This window comes from Cyclospora cayetanensis, unplaced genomic scaffold (assembly GCF_002999335.1).
Source record: "Cyclospora cayetanensis isolate NF1_C8 unplaced genomic scaffold, CcayRef3 CcayRef3_contig_49, whole genome shotgun sequence".
NCBI lineage: Eukaryota > Apicomplexa > Conoidasida > Eucoccidiorida > Eimeriidae > Cyclospora > Cyclospora cayetanensis.
Window position 1 is genome coordinate 43156 of NW_020312469.1, and position 15672 is coordinate 58827.

At 52.7% G+C, this 15672-nt stretch overlaps 3 protein-coding genes across 3 annotated transcripts; all 3 read right to left on the reverse strand.

Annotated features, from left to right (window-relative positions):
• On the reverse strand, positions 1 to 2311 carry LOC34620456. The gene is made up of 3 exons (XM_026334712.1): positions 2209 to 2311; positions 551 to 2038; positions 1 to 416 (listed from the first exon to the last, which is right to left on the reverse strand). Exons 1-3 carry the CDS (start codon positions 2309 to 2311, stop codon positions 1 to 3), a joined length of 2007 nt encoding a protein of 668 aa, XP_026190497.1.
• Positions 2312 to 4691: 2380 nt separating this feature from the next.
• LOC34620455 lies at positions 4692 to 10090 on the reverse strand. Its single transcript, XM_026334713.1, has 11 exons — positions 9533 to 10090; positions 9118 to 9381; positions 8572 to 8744; positions 8047 to 8179; positions 7123 to 7194; positions 6594 to 6713; positions 6164 to 6257; positions 5830 to 5906; positions 5585 to 5701; positions 5086 to 5232; positions 4692 to 4820 (listed from the first exon to the last, which is right to left on the reverse strand). Exons 1-11 carry the CDS (start codon positions 10088 to 10090, stop codon positions 4692 to 4694), a joined length of 1884 nt encoding a protein of 627 aa, XP_026190498.1.
• A 1247-nt stretch (positions 10091 to 11337) lies between these two features.
• On the reverse strand, positions 11338 to 15034 carry LOC113146664. The gene is given in 7 exon segments (XM_026334714.1): positions 11338 to 11788; positions 11948 to 12115; positions 12331 to 12354; positions 13299 to 13351; positions 13393 to 13498; positions 13557 to 13675; positions 14246 to 15034. Coding segments are annotated over 7 exon segments (1710 nt in total).
• Between the last annotated feature and the right edge of the window lie 638 nt (positions 15035 to 15672).

Below are 15672 nucleotides of genomic sequence, written 5' to 3' on the forward strand. Positions count from 1 at the left end.
TCAGCGGACCGCCAACGCAGGCCCCACTCTGGCCGTAAGGAGGCTGTGTAGCTTAACTGCAGCATGTTGCAGCAGCAGCAGGAAGTGCCTGTCCATTGCTGCTTCTGCAGACGCAGTGGCAACGAAAGGTGTCTCGGCAGCGTTTCGCCAAGAGGCAGACACCGTTGGAAGAAAGATTCCACGGGAAAGCGCTGCCTTGGAAGCCTCCCCCCTGCGTCGGCTGCCTTGCAGGGTCCAAGACCACGTACTACTGCGGGAGGAGTCTTGAGGCAGCAGCATGCGTTTCATTAGCTCCTGCAAGGACTGCTGCTGCTGCGGCTGATACCAGTCTTGAGACAGCCATTCCCCGGCATCGTTGACTCCTACAGCACAGAAAAACACACCAGCAGCAGCACTACTCACAACATCGGCAACAGCTGGCTGCTATACCCCGCAGCATACAGACCCCGCATGCTTACGGATTTTTGCACGGCTCGCTCAGCACATTACTCCCACTTGAGGCTGCAGAGACGCTGCCTGCCTGTCGGGCAGATTCTCTCGGAGAACTTACGACTTGTAGCTTCCAGGACGGTTCGATCGTCTGCTTCGCCAAGCACGCGCTGCGCAACTGCGTTTTCCCCCAGCCTCACGGGAAGAGGCCTTGTCTGCAGGAGAGGCGCAGCTGCAGGCAGCCGAGAATCCGATAAAGTTGCTTCCGACTCCGTTGCAACGGCTGCCGAGGAGACAGCCTTGTTGGTTTGCATGCAGCCTTGGAGGGCGACAAAGGCCGTCAGCTGCTCGGCTTGCTGCAGCGCTTGAAGGCAGCGGAGCTGAATCGGATGCATGTGCTGCGGCAGAAAGGTCGCCACTTTAGCAACAAGACGCAACGCCGACTGCAGCTGCTGCTGCAGCAGCAGTGCGTCCTCAGCAGCAGCAGCAGCAGCAAGTGGCTGCTGAACTTGCGTTGCATGCACGCCAGACAAACCGCTGCATGGCTGTGCCCTCCAGGGTGCAGCCCCCTTAGCGCGAAGCGTCAACAAGCTCAGACTGAAAGGGAGAACTTGCATGCGAAGCTGCCAAAAGTCCAGCCCATTGCCTGCATCCTCTGCTGCCGCGGCAAGTGCAGCCGCTTCCGCGCGTTCTCCTGCAAAGACTGCTGCGGATGCAGTGCAAGGTGCTGGCCGTCCTCCAGCGGCTGCTGAACAAGGAGCTCCTTCTGACGGAGCAGCATCCAGAGAGGACCCCAACGCCCTTCCAAGCGCATGCAGCAGCGCTGCTGCCTCGCCGAGAAGCGCAGCAGCATGCAGACGCAGCAAGGGACGCTGCTCCCCCGCTACTGCTGCCGCTGCCATGCATGCAGCAGCAACGGCACCGTCCTCTGCCTCCTCGTTCTCCCCCTCCGATGCATCCGCAGTCCAGGCCACGTTTACACAGGGAACGCTTTCTGGGGAGCTGCTGTGTTGCGAGACATGTCGCGAGACACATCCAATGCCGAGCGCTGCCAGCCACAACGGATCCTGTAAGAGACGCAGGTCAGCCTTTCCTCCAGCGCACGCAGCTGCCACGGCAGCAAATGCAGCTGGATGCTGCCGCCGCAACTGCGAAATCGTCTGAGAAGCAGCAGCTGCTGCAGCAGGTACCTTGAACGCCGCTCGCTGTGCAGCGGCTGCAAGCGGAGTATGCTGCCCGCTGGAGATACACTGCGTCGCAGCGTCTGCAGCACCCTGAGGCGCACCAGTCGACCTCGACCTGCTTGCAGCCCCTTTCGCGTCTTCTGCTGGTCTGCATGCTACGGAGAATCCACGCAAAAGACGGCGCTCCCACGGCGATGCTCTCCGCCTGGAAGCGTCGCTCTCGCAACAGTCACCTCCAAGGCAGCGCTGTTGCAGAGGCGTGTGAGCAGCCAAAGGCAGCAGCGTCCAACTAGGTAGGACAGCCGACGGCTCTGTTGCAGCACCAGGTCCTCTTCGGACGGCACTGCATTGTCGAAACACAGTGGCAAGCTGCATGTGCGAGCGACCTACACGAAGAACCGCCCCTCCCGCTGTTGCATGCGTTGCTTCATATTGTGTTTTCCGTGAAGTATTTTACAGAGAAATGCCACGGCAACAGCATTTCACGCAGAAGTTTCAAATACAGCGCACGCTTACGTGCACAGAGGATGGTCTGCGGTGACAGGCAGCCATGTGCCGCTGTGGCGTTTCGCTACAATCAAAGTGCGCCTCGTGCTTTTATAGTCGTTGAGACAACAAATAGATGCTGGAATTTCAGGGCGGGTAGCCGGATCGCAGAAAATTGCAGGCCCTAGGGGCCAGTGCTGCATGCAGCCCATGGAGTAGAAACGCCGCCCTCTTTATTTGTTCGACAAAATCCTTAAAAGGTGATGCTGTATCTAAAACGCTGCCAAGTACTGTGGACTGTGCTTATCAACGCCCAGTGGAGGCGCGGCTCCGGACAGTCACTTTGAAAGCTCGAAACCAGTTGAATGCTGCTTCGGGGGAGTGCTGCTGTCGGGCATTCAGAAAGCAAGGCACATAGGGACAAATATATGCGGCCCGTTCATTAGCTCAAAGGTATAATGGAGCGAACAGGCAGAAAAATACAAGGTTTCCAGTTGCTAGTGTATTCAGGCTTGCGGAAATCCCGAACACCAGTAGGGTTGCACTAAAAGGTTCGTTGCAACACTGGAATATGGAGCATGTAGAGTTTTCATCTTTCCCAGGCTTCAAGCATGGTCTTTGTAAATCGCTGCTCATCACATTTTTTCGCACACAGCAGCTGCTCGCCCCAGGCGCGAACTTGCGGGGGCAATCGAAATTGTACGTGGCACTGTAGCTTGCCTAGGGCAAATATAAGTAGGGGCCGTTGCGATCAGCTTCCAGCCATGCTTTTCATGCTCTGGCGTGCATTCCCCCAGGGATTGGGGCCGAAGAATCCTGCGATAGAGGCTGTACGGGGGACACTACGCTAGCAAGGTCTGCAATAAGCGTTTGTTGCAAGCAAGCCTCCTTTGTTCCTAGCCCCTCTTCACCTATGCACGGTTTCAGAATGATAGAAGAGAAGCGCACGGGAATAAGTTGCTGCATTCTTTGCTAACACGGAGAATTAGCACACAGCTGCAGATAGGAACTCAGCTCGCAACTACGCAGCATCAATACCTATAGTATGGAGGTAACCCTCAACTGCAACAAACTGAAATGTGCTACAAGACTTGGCCAGTCAACGATGTTTTTCCTTGCTTTCGTAGTACAACCTAGGCTGCCAGAATGCAGCTTGCCAGCACCATGTCCCCTCAAGGAAACACTCTTTCATCTGCACCGACATCCTTCACTTAAATTTTCTCTTCTTTGAAACTTAATCGCGCCAGGTACAAAAGCAGTAAGACGAGCAGCAAAAAGCAGGCATGCCCTTGCGCAAGCATTCCATGGCTGAGAAATACCTATGATTGTGTAGCACAGGAAAAAGGATGAGCAGCGAGCAAGCCCTTGAATAGTAAAGATGTGGCTCTGAAGCGTGGCCCCAGGTTGAGTTTTAATATGGGTGGGCATATGCACAGCTGTCATTCAGCCTCCCTGATCAGAGGATCGAATCTATTTTTGAATTCATTGGCAAATCTCGTCCTGAGCATGTTATCAAGCCCTACAGCATGTGTATCCTTGCACTCCATAAATTTAGTTTCTTTGTGTTGGATTGGAAGGTACTCTGAGTCCTTGTGCAACTCACACGAGCTATTAGAAGACATAGTGATATCTCCTGCAACGTCAGGAGCAAAGTCAAGCTAAGGGGAGAACCCTGTGCCGTATGCTTCGGGTAGAGTAGCATACGACGGGCTTGGGTACGGTCAGGGATGGTGGATTAGAAGTCTTAAGAGCATCAAAAATGTACACGCCCATCTCAAAAGCGCTTCCTAGCGGATTCAAAGAACAGGTCTGTAGACCACGATATAAAGAATTCGGCTAGGCGGGAGGGAGATGAATATCGAAGTAGATGGACTTTGCATAATTCCTTGTCAATGGTTTGTGATGTAAATCGTACATTTGGGGACGAAACGCACACTGGATCCTCACAGTTTAATATGCTCTGTGGCGTAAGGGTATCTGCTGAGGTAGAAATCTTCCAGAGCGAAATCCATGAATATAGAGGTGCACTCATCACTCAGCTACATTTCTACCCAGCAGCGGACCGAATCATTCAAAGTATTTTCCTTGGCTTCAGGAACAACCGTTTCATCCCAAAACTGTTTTTGACGTCGCATTATTGAGGTGCCTGCCCTAACAATAGAGCGCGAATGATCCAATAGCGAGAGTACAAGCCCCTCAGCGTAGTGGTGCCGCATTTGATAGTACTGGGAATTCGATGTCGCACCTCTTTTTGGCCGAACTCGCAGGTTATTTCACGCAGAGCGGTAGAGCTCACCGCTCTATATAGCCTACTGCTTAAGTGCTTAGCTCTGCACTGAACACTAAATCATTTTTGTTGCTCTATCAGCGAGCATGAATGTGTCTATACAGCGAACATGTAACCCGCAGGCATTTGCGCAGAGACACGAAAAGTGAGCTGAAAGAAATGCGCATGTAATAATGGGGACAACGGAAGCAGCAGCTACTGCCGTTCTTTACAGTTGGGGGGAAGAACAGTGTTGGCTGCAGCAATTAGGGCATGCCTTCACTTCTTTGAACCAATTCGGCCTCGAACCTGGCAGCTACCAAGAATCACAACACGACAGTTTGTGCTGTTCCTCCTGATCCTGCTACTGCAGATGCCGGAAAAGGCATGCTACTCTCAGTGGCCGCAGCATAGGCGCGTGAGCAGTGGCAAAGTTGTGGGTGTGTCGGCATGGACTAAGGGAAGATAAAACAGCAGCTCTGTGAGTTGGCGTTTCAAATCCAGACGGGCGTCCGCAAATAGAACGAACTTCAGTTTAAGCCATGCGATTTAAGAAACGTTTCACAAGTCTTCACGGGCCTGTAACACTGTTTGAGAAACTACAAAATTTCTGAGGGCCTCAGCCGTGCGGGGGCCCGTGTACACAATGGGCACCTTAGCGTTCTGAATTGGATCTTTTTTTGCGAAAAAAAGAATCACGGGGTAACCGTGCACACTTACTGGAGTTGGATGCATGTACACTCCGTACTGTTCTTCGCCCTCTTTTTCTGGGGTCTGAGCGGCGACATTTAAGCCTGCAACTTCATTTTTTGTGCCGTCCATCCGCGCGAGCAGCAGCGACTCCTCGTGTGCTACTCGAATGGCTAGCTGCGTTAGAACAGGTAACACAGCAGATGCATACAGCACGCAGCTGTTAGCTAAACCGCTGGGGGAGCTTGAAAAGCTCATGTCTTGGACAAATACAGTCAACCACGAAGAGATAGTCATGCGGATCAATACCTCCCCAACCAACTGCACCCAGACCTGAACATTGGCGTGCATGCTGTTGCGTGCGGCTACAGAAGCAACGCCTTTTCCCCCCAGTAGCAGCACGCAGCAGCAGAAATCGATAGATTTAGCCTTCTTGGTGCCGTTAGAAAAGCGCATACATCAAACGCACGCATTCAAAGAAAGGTCACCAAAGCATCTGGTAACAAACGCATGCTAGATATCACCCTACCTCCTCAAAGATGGGCATGAAGGTTGCGCTGTGAGGGCAGTTAGGAGAATAGAGGAGCAGCAAAACCTCCTGAGGGGAACTGGTTACTACTGCCTTGAACTGAGATGACACCAACTCCTGCGAAGCCCCACACGCACCTGATCCCTGAAATATAAGGAATCGAAAAAGTTCAATTAGGCAAAAGCGAAAGGCCACAAATGCCAATTGACCAAGCTAGACCTTTAATCATGAGCCTAAAGACATACGTATACGGGTCCTCTTTGGATCTTTGGTGGTTCCGCTGACTTATAGTAGGGTTGAAGCCTTCCTTCTTTGAATGCGTCTGAGGATACATGGGCAGCCATGCGCTCGAGGTAGTGCCTATCCACCTGACACGTCGCTCGGTTTCTTACAGTGTTAGACGCTCTCGAGCAGTAATAGAGCAGCGGCACTCGCCTTTGTGAAAATCAGGGAGATAAATCGTAGTAGCATAGAGCTTGCAGAAAGTTGAAGGGGAACAGCAGCCATACCCAACGAGAAGGCGACTGATACGCCGTCAAATGCAGCGGAACAAATCAGAAGAGGGAATCAACTACTTACTGAGGCATTCGGTGATCGCCTGCTTGGTAGAAATATTCGGGCAGATGTACTTCGTGGTCTTTTTAGGGTCGTCGATATCACTGACAATCAGAACCTAAGCAAAAAATGCAGCAAATTAGAGTCCCCTGCACTTCCGTGAACAGAGAGAAAAGAACAAGTACCAGAGGAACACTCAAACAGGAGATACGACGTCTTAAGAGGCGAGAAACACGCGTAAAAGAAAATGAGGCGTTCTCTGAACAAGCGTTCTAAAATGATGTATATATATGTATATGTATGTGCGCGCAACGTACACTTTCTATGAGCCCAGCACCGTAATTGCCGGGACCTCGCTATCGCCTGCGCTGTTGAAAAAATGAGTCGGTTAAAGGAGTATCACGATTAATTCTATTATTGGATACGGCCTAGGGTTCACGATAAAAGAAGTAACCTGTGGAAGCCGTTTTTCTCGAATTCCAATGTAGTCAATGGCTCGGCTCTGCAGCGACGAGGGGCGCGGGGAGCTGCAAAATGTGACGGATCCCCCCCATGAGGCGGCTGCCTCTGCGAACTGCATGAACGAAAACCATCAGAAAGATACAAAAGGGGGTAGGATGGGTGTTTTTTTGCGGGAAAGGGACGTAAGGCGTCTAAACAATGAGCCCCACTCCATTGTCGCCATGGAAAGCTGTAGACGACAGATTCGATGCACGCCATCACGAGAAGTGCACACGCCTACGAACCTTGCTATTTACGAGTGTGTGTGTATATATCGAAGAATAAATTCTGTGAGAATCTCGCCTTTTCTAAAGACTGCTACATAGGTTCCACTCCTACCCCTACTATGACTAGTCCTCGTCCTCCACTAAAAAACCTGCTGCAGGCTGCGGCTAAACAGGGAAGCTAAGGGGCGCCTGCGGTTGGTGGTGTATTCTGCATGAGGGATTTTTCGGAAACACTCCCGACCGACAAGTACCCACCGCGAAGTCCTCGACAATTGCAGGCTCCGATCCGCCAAAGAAAAATGCCACGGGGCGTGATTCAGTGAATATCTGCAGCCGCCACAAATCCGTAGTTCAAATGCCAGCTTTGTAGCAGGAGTCGTGTGAAGGCGGCTGCGCCTCTTTTACGCGGCAAAAACGCACTGCGTACACTCGAACGCCTTTGCGCGCCGTCATTCCATCGACTCGAGAATCTACGTTCCACACAGACACCCGGGAGACTTACTATGGGGGCAGTGTGGCTCGTCAGCGTGTGGACTGTGGCGGTTCCTTGTAAAGCGCGCATCAGCCGCAGCTGCATCGCCGCACACGCCACACAGAAAACACTTCACTCTGCGTGAGGCAGAAACAGGCAGGCCCCTCCACGCGGGAGATTCAACATGCGAAAGCGGTGCGCAAAAGCAACAAATGGCGAACGAACAGAACCGCCGAGGCCGTTAGCCCTTGTGAAAAACCTCTCAAGATAGCGAGAAAACGGATGAAGGCGCCAGCCACTAGGGCTTTCGCAAAGAGGCAGGGAGCGGCAGAGAATGAAGAAGAGTAAGAAAAATTGAGGGGCTTCTTCACAGAGGCAGAGAAGAGAAGCGTTTACCGTTTTAGGCACGCGCGCAGTAGGGTAACTCCCAGCGGAAAAAATGTATGAGGAAGAGAAACATAGAAGAATACTTGCCTGCTCGTCTGTATTTTCGGCATCCACCAGCGAGAAGGAAGCATGTGAGCCTTTGGGTCCAATCAGCACTTGACAGGGAGCCTGTGCCTGTGCAGAAAGAAGATTTTTAAAGTGGCAGCAGCCTTCACCGGCTTGTGGTGACTTGATGAACGGTCTGCTCGAGTAAAAAAAATAGGGGTGGAAGAATTTTACTCGCGGATTGCTCTGGCTTGAAATCATAGAGTAGGACTTACGTTGAGTAAGGAGGCCCATGAAGGATCTGCAATGTCAATAATAGGCAGTTGACTCGCCGCTTTCTGAATTGCAGGGGGAACGGGCTTCACATCGGTAGCTGCAGCAAAAGTCGAGACACATTCTACACAATATCTCATTCCTCAAACGGTCTACCCTTCCATGCAGTGTCAACAGCGCTTCCTCACGGTTGCGTCTGCCGTTGGCAGTCGCGACTTTGCGCTGCTGATTGCCTCCGTGGACTCAGCGCTGAACGCACCGTTTGCGAAGCAGCGCACGAGGAGCCGCGGAAATTCGAAAAGAATCTGCTTGAACAGCTGCTGCTGAGAAATCCGCAGGGAAGGAGGGAAGCCAAGTCTGCAGCAAGCGCAAGACACCACAAGCTCCCAAGCTGGCATCCTCTTAGTCGGCTATCCCCACACGCACAAGTGGAGAAAGCGAGGCCCCTCGGCTGCATCTGCATGCCCTTTTCTGAAACACCCCAAAAAGACACCTAACCAGATGCATGCAGCAACGCCGGGGTATACCCCTGTAGGGGGGAGGAGCTTCGTGCTGACTTTAGGATTTGCAGCTTGACATCTTCTTCCGTTGCGTTTTCAGAAAAAAAGAACGCCTTGGTTTCCTCCCCCTCAACCCGTGATGCCTCTGCCTCTCCTGATGCTTCTGAAGTGTCTAACGGTGCCCCTTCCTGCCCAAGTTTCTGTACATCCCTTGGCTTTTGGGGCTTGAATAAAAGAAACAATGAGCAGCCACTCGCGTCTCGCACGCGCATGCGTGGCCGCCACACACCCCGCATGCCGACGGAGGTCACCTGCACGCAGCAGCACTCGACTCCGTGCGCGCATGCGTGGAAATCTGGCTCCCAGAGCGTGAAATTCCACCAGGAGCAAAGCCCCAACAGCCTCGTGGCTACATTAGCGTCGCAGGCTGCATGCACCTCGCGCCTGGTTGGAGGGGCTGCATTCAAGACGGCCGACTCCCTTGAATAACATCCTCCGCATGCGGATAGGGAGACACTTTTTCATGACACACACTCACACACCCCGCTTAGACAGTGTACATACAGCTAGTACCTTGGCAAATACAACTGCGGGATGCAACAGAGAGAGCCGTTTAAAGGCCCGCGTGACTGCTGAAAATACAGCGGCACTACTTGAAGTATTCTGCTCGCACTCCTGGGGAGCGTAAAGCACCAAAGCTGAGCTGCACACACCAGGAGAGCACATGCAATTAAGAAAGGCGGGAGCACTTTTGTCAACGTCTGAATGCCCACAAGCGTAGGCGTCAATTTTCACCGAGGTGGGCTTTCTGGCTAACGTACGAGCGTTTGTCGAGGACTATCGCCAAGGCACCTTCTGTCAGCTCTGCAATGTGTCCAGGGGGAGCCGTAAGAGCAGCTTCTGCTGCAGCAGTCTCTTCCGAAGTTGCTGCTTCTAGTACTTCTGCTTCAGCTGCCGCCGCGTTTTCCGCAGCAGCAGCTAATGCTGCGGCTTGCTGCATAGCCCAAGAGATCGCTGGTGCTTGCGTGTTTTCAGCCATGCGGGCTGCTGCAGGATGTTCAGAAACAAGGGCTCCTGCAGTGTCAGTTTCGGCGCGAGCTGCTGTTGAAAGGCTACCTCTTTCATTTGCTTCATCGTCTAGTGGTGTGTCTGTGGCAGCTACAGGCCCGGCTGCTTCCGAGGCTGCTGCAGCACCCGTGACTCGTGCCGCTGTCGTTTGCAGTCTTGGCGTCTTGGGGTTCAAAAGGCGCGAGAGTTCTTCCTCAAGTGAGCTGCTCACCGAGCATGCGTGCTCGTGGGCAGGTGTATGGACCGCTCCGGGTGCGGCTGCTGCTGCTGGTGTTGCTGCTGCTGTTGCTGCTCCTGCTCCTGCTGCGAGCAGCAACAGCAGGAGCAGCAAGGAATGCAGAGGGGATGGCATTCTGCAGGAGCAAACACTAGTAGGCCAGCATCCGCCAGAGGCACCTAAGGGTCGCCAGGAGGCTCTTGGTTGGCAAGCGTTCAAATGTCTGGGAGACACTTCATATGAGGGACAGTTCACAGGCATGCACACGCGCTACAGATTCCCCGAAACTGTGGAACCTACGGCTGGTGGACTGAACAGGCACACCCTACGCCGCAGTTGCACGAATAGGATAGCCGATCTCCCAAATCGAGTGAAGAATTCCTGGAGAGAAAGTCACAGAAAAGGAAGACAATGCCCAAATATCGTGCGGTAGTTTCTTTAGGGCGGACAGACAGGAGGGGTCTGGGGGTCCAGGACAGGGGCCCCTCTCATGGGGGCCCCTCTCCCGATTGGCCTTATCATGGAAAAGGTATGGGAGCGTCAGTTTTTACGGCTCGTTTTCGTTTAAAGTCTTTCTGCAGAGACGCATGCGAGTGCACGATCGTGCTTTCCCGAGTTCCCGTGTCTGGTCACCCTCCCGATGCTCCAGGGGGTCATGCAGATGCCGAAAGGCAGTCGAAACCTACGAAGAAAGACGCCCAATAGCCCCATGACTTATGAACAATCGAGCACAGGAGAGCTGGATGCGACGCATGACGGCTCAGAGGCATAGTAGCACTGTATTTGCGGTACATATGAATATGTGTACACACATTCATATGTACCTGGCTCTGCTGCACTCGAGCGTGTACGACACCTCTAGTCATCCGTATCGAAGAAATAACAACGAGCCAGCTTAGTGGTGTATCTCTTGTATTTTTTTTTTGAAGAAGAGCCGCGCTAGCTCAGTATCAGGCACGATGCAGTAAATGTTGCTTGCGTTTGCGCTAGATGGAACATGCAACCTGCTCCGAAAGGTCAAGGTGCTTAGAGGACTTTCGTACTCGCGTCCTAGCTGCCCTTCTCTCGTCAAGCAGCGAGCTCTGTGAGGCGCGGGGAAAAAGAGCAGGGGGAGATATCTTTGGAAAAGACACTCTGCAACTCTATATGGAGCTTGTATTCACTCTGGCGTCAAGCGTCTGTCTCGTACACAGCTTGAGCACTTGCTATTGGTAGCAAAAGTCCTAATTAAAAGGAAGGCCACACGCCTTCTCCCTGGTATATTCATTCGAGAGCCAATTGCTGCCAACTGGGCCGCTGCTGAGTGTACATCCCTCAGCCTCATACCCCTCCGCAAAACTGCTGCCTTGCCTCAAATGACTGGTGCACAGTTCCTATTTGTAGAAAGAGCAGCTCTCTCGGCCTTTGAGCTTCAACTAGCAGTTTCATGCGTTCTGTGGAGGGGAGTTGACAAGGAAAGCGGGTGAAGGCAAGGGCAGCAACAAGGCAAATGAGAGGGGTGGCTTTTTTCAGCAGAAAAGCAGGAGAAAGACTGTGCCAGAGCGTAATGCACTAGGGATAACAGCATATGCATCCGTCTCCAGTGTAGCAGCCACAGCAACCGCAGCAGCATGAGTCATGACAAAGAACCTTTTTGGCTTAAAGAAACAAGCAGCAACGCATGAAGGCAGCTGAACGGTGAGAAGAAGGCCGGCGGGATAGAGCCAACAAACCGGCATTCTATAGGGCCCTCCAGCCTTTAGAGGCTTCAGAAGGGGCATTTGCCACTGAAGAACCCCTTTGCTCGACCGTGCAACACCCAGAACAACCCTCAACCGTGCAGTTTTTAATCTTGCCCTTTTAGCCGTATTCGGAAGAAATGAGTGAGATCCTTGGGGAATTCCAGAATCCATCACTCGCGGCTCCGCAGAAGCTGAAGGGCCTGCGGAGCTTGTCCCTATGGAGGCATAGCTAGGCAGCCTGTTCCTCAGTTCTCGATTTCATTTTAAATGTAGTCTGGCACATATACATATACTTTTTAACGTAGGGGAGCAGGAGCAGTGCAGAAAGAGCAGTAGCGAGTAAAACGCGTGCTCGGCCTATGAGTGCTGCTAAACCGCGACCTCCTTGATGTGATACGGCGTTTCAACGTTAAGAACTAGCCTATCCTGTTCAGTCTGCGCTTGGTGTTGAGAGTGCTGCTGGCTTTCATGCTGTTGCTCATGCTGCGTTTGTCGACTCTGCTTCTGCTGCAGCAGGGCCTGGGCAACCAGCAACACCCAGGCCGTCTGTTGAGCGGAGGGGCGTCTAGTAGCAATAATCTGTCGGTGCGTATGCTTCTCCAAGAGCAGCACCAAAGGATAAGCACGTTTGTGAGCGGTTTTGCTTGCGTCGTAGCAGTTTTCGGGGCAGCAGCAGCAGCAGCAGGAACTCATCTCAGCAGCAGCAGCCTGTATGGCCTCAAGGTCTTCCCATGGGACGTACTTCTTCGGCGAGAAGAGAAGCAGCAGCAGCTTGTGCGCTTCTCCTGATGTTGTCTTTTCTGCCTGAGTTGCTGCTGACACAATTCCGTCCGCGGTCTGTCGGCTGCTCTCGAACTCATTTTCTGGAGTGGCTTGCCGCGCTGGTGGGCCTCCTGCTTCTGCTCGCGGTGTCGCTACTGCTGCTTCGCGGGAGAGCAGCAGTCCTTGCAGCTGGCGTTTTGAATTGCCTTCATTTTTAAATAGACTGCCACCTCCACTGGCGGAAGCCTCAGGACGGGGAGCTCCTTTTTTTCCGAAACTCCACAAGAGCTGCAAGAAGAGAAAGCCGTCGCTTACTGTCCGCTCCGTCAAAGCTATCTGTGCCCTCAGACTGGCTAGCCAGGCCGTGCCACATTCAGGCTGCACCTTCTTCGCGCACTGCTGCTCTTCCGACTCGTGGCGAAGGCGGTCTCTCTGGTCAGCGTCAACTTGATTTTGCATCAGTCCCACGCTTTTTCCTTCCTTGCAGTGCCAGAGGCCCCTATTCAGCAAACTCTGCTGCTCGATGCGAGCAGAATATACAGGGCATAGTCGCACAAGGCCCTCTAGAGGAAGTCTCTCAGCAGCGCGCGTAGAAGTCGCCTCTAGGGCGCTTTGAAAAATGTCGCCTGTGCAGGGGACCTCTCGAAGAGCTTTAGAAAGTTGCCATAGGAAAAACAGCTGTTTCCTGCACAGCACACCCAATCCTGAAGCTTTGAAACATCATAGCGCTAAGCTAATAACTTCTGAATGGTGGAGGGGAAAAGCCTAGACAGAGGGATGCAAGCGGCTCGCAGGGTTTGGCCTCTAAAGCGTTGCTGACGAGCTGCATTGCGGCGATGGAAGGGTCAGCCTCAGGAGACTCCCATGAGAGCGGAGTCGTGAGAACACAAAGCCGCAAACAGCAGCTAGATGCGACTGCCTGGGGCTTGATTCGCCCCTCGTGGATGCCTCATCGTCACTGCTGTTAGTATTGTTACTACGGATACTGCTGCTACTGCTGCTGCTGCTCGTGCTGCTGCTGCTGCTGCTGCTGCTGCTGCTGCGCGCAATAGCAAAGAAGGGTATTCCGGCGCAGGGAACCCCTTTGGCCGCAGCAGATGCAGCGGCGTCAGTATCTGTTTGCATGCAACGCAGTCCAGACACCGCGAAAAAGCGCGATTCAGCAGCAGCAGCGACTAAGGCATATCTGCAGAAAGAATGGTTATAGCACGGGAAGCAGGTCTTTGTGGGAAAGCATTTGGCACCTAACAGGAGAGGCCTTGCCTGCGCAATTTTCGCATCTATTGCTGTCACCAACGTTGCTGCCAGCGCCGCGTGCAGCTGCTGTACAGTGCAAGTCGTAGAGCTGGCGACATGTCTTAGACTGAACAGATCCCAGAAAACACAAATTGATGTGTGTGGCTGCAGCATTTCAAGAGCCCACAGCATGAACGTCAGCCGTGGGGTTTGCGCAAACAGAACCCCCTAGCGACTGCTGCCCCCCGTGGCTACGCAGCAGGCAAAAGCAGCAGCACACGGGGATGAAAAAAGCTACGAAAAGGCATGAAGAGGGTGACACAGCCACCAATGCGGGCAAAAGCATCGAGCGCTAGGTTGAGTATACAGCAACTGACGCTGAGTATCCGGTACGCAGCATGGAGCCTTCTGAATCTGCAGCGACACATTATGCAGAAGAGCTGACGTCGAGTGCCGCAGTATGATTCAATGCTGTCTCTAATTCCGTACTGATACTGCGGCTTGGTTTGCTGCTTCGGGCGTGTTTTTGCTTCCTTACAACTCAGGCGAACCCCCTTTGTCTGGATGGTGGATAGCGACAAGTCGAACGAAGGCCTAAACAAGTAGCCAAACACGCCGTTGAACTTGCACACGCCTTGCCCTAGCCGCTAGGGTAGGAATCAGACTGGGGGAATAGGAGGGTTAGGACGGATCCTACTTTTCGTATTTGTACTGCATTTGCGTCCGGCTCAACCTCCAGCTGCCTGTATATCTCAAAGGGTGCAGCTGAGGTTTCCCAAGCTTCCTCGAGCAATTGCAGGCTTTTTGTCCATTCCCCTTCATCTACAGGAAGCGTGGCTGGGGGTGTTCCTGGGGGACCTCGTGAAGAGGCTGTTAAAAGGCGCACTCTTTGTGCAACGTGTTCAGGCGTCGACGGATGCAAACGAAGCGGTTCTATGACATTGAAAGCCTTCGCGCCGGTGTCTGAAGGCCTCAAAGGCTGCGTTTGTTGCCCATTTTGTTGCTGCTTGTTTTGTAGGTGCACCTGGTGCGGCTGGTGCTTATGTTTCTGATGGACCTGTCCAGAGAGACGCCCCTTGTGCAGCGACTCTTGCTTTTCTGGATGCCTCTGCAGCAGAGAGTCTGCTGCTTTTCTCTTGCCGGAGCTGCCTGGTGAAAGGGGTAGATGCAATTGCTGCTTGTGTTGAGGGCGCTGCGTCCGCAGGGAAATTGAAGCACAGCGTAACTCTGCTGCTGCTGCACCAGCCCGAAGGGCAGCAGCTGTTCTATTTGCTTTCATGGCTGAAAAGCCTTTGGATGCAACAACAGTGGCGGTAGTTGCTGTTCTTGGTCCTGGTGCGTCTGTTCCAACAAATGACGGTGTCTCGGTTGAAGCTGCGGAAGCACCCGAGTGAACTGGCGCAGCATATGCCTCCAGAGCTGCAGCAGCCCATGCGGTAGCAATGCATCGTTTCCATCTGGCTCGCTCAAAAGCCGTTTCCTGCATTACGCAAGTCGCCGTCTCTGCTGCTAGCTGTTTCAACTCTGGTGGCTGGTGCGGTTTCTGCTGAACTTCAATGCTGCATTGACGAGCGATGTCTTAGAGGTAATTCTTGCTCTCTAGAATTATTTAATAACGCTTAATGGCATGCTGGCTTTGCGCTAATTTTGGGCTCTGCTGAGTGCACGTCCTACGACAGACACGCAACCCCGGTGGATCAATGAGAAGAGCGTTACATTGTCAAGCGCATGCAGTGGCTTTTAGCGTCATCTGGAATAATAAACATTCTAAGTATGTGTGAATTCTACTCCTGTGCACTTTATTTCATGAAAGACCTTCATTGTATGTTATTTACCATTTCGGGCTCCGGGGCGGGACTTGGTTCATTCATCGGAGGAACGGGATAAAGAAAATGATGTTGATGTTCCAACACCGTATTTAGCCACTACTTATAACTCATAATCTAGTAAGTATCTAAAGATGCAATTGAGTGAATAACCAGTGCGCTCACTGCCTCTATTCCTGCGTATTTTTTTAATGGACCAGTGGTTCCCCCGCTCAGCGGGCGCCGTGCACAGTAGAGGGAAGGGAACTTAAAATAATGTTCAAGCATAAACTGATATTGTCATATCAAAATATAATAT

Coding starts and splice junctions, on each gene's coding strand:
- LOC34620456 (XM_026334712.1), bottom strand. CDS start 2,311: ATGGGCTGCATGCAGCACTGGCCCCTAGGGCCTGCAATTTTCTGCGAT. Junction 2,039..2,208: donor TTGTCTCAACGACTATAAAA/GCACGAGGCGCA, acceptor CACAATATGAAG/CAACGCATGCAACAGCGGGA. Junction 417..550: donor CGTCCTGGAAGCTACAAGTC/GTAAGTTCTCCG, acceptor TATAGCAGCCAG/CTGTTGCCGATGTTGTGAGT.
- LOC34620455 (XM_026334713.1), bottom strand. CDS start 10,090: ATGCCTGTGAACTGTCCCTCATATGAAGTGTCTCCCAGACATTTGAAC. Junction 6,714..7,122: donor CAATTGTCGAGGACTTCGCG/GTGGGTACTTGT, acceptor TCGTTCATGCAG/TTCGCAGAGGCAGCCGCCTC. Junction 4,821..5,085: donor TGTACATGCATCCAACTCCA/GTAAGTGTGCAC, acceptor ATCTTCCCTTAG/TCCATGCCGACACACCCACA.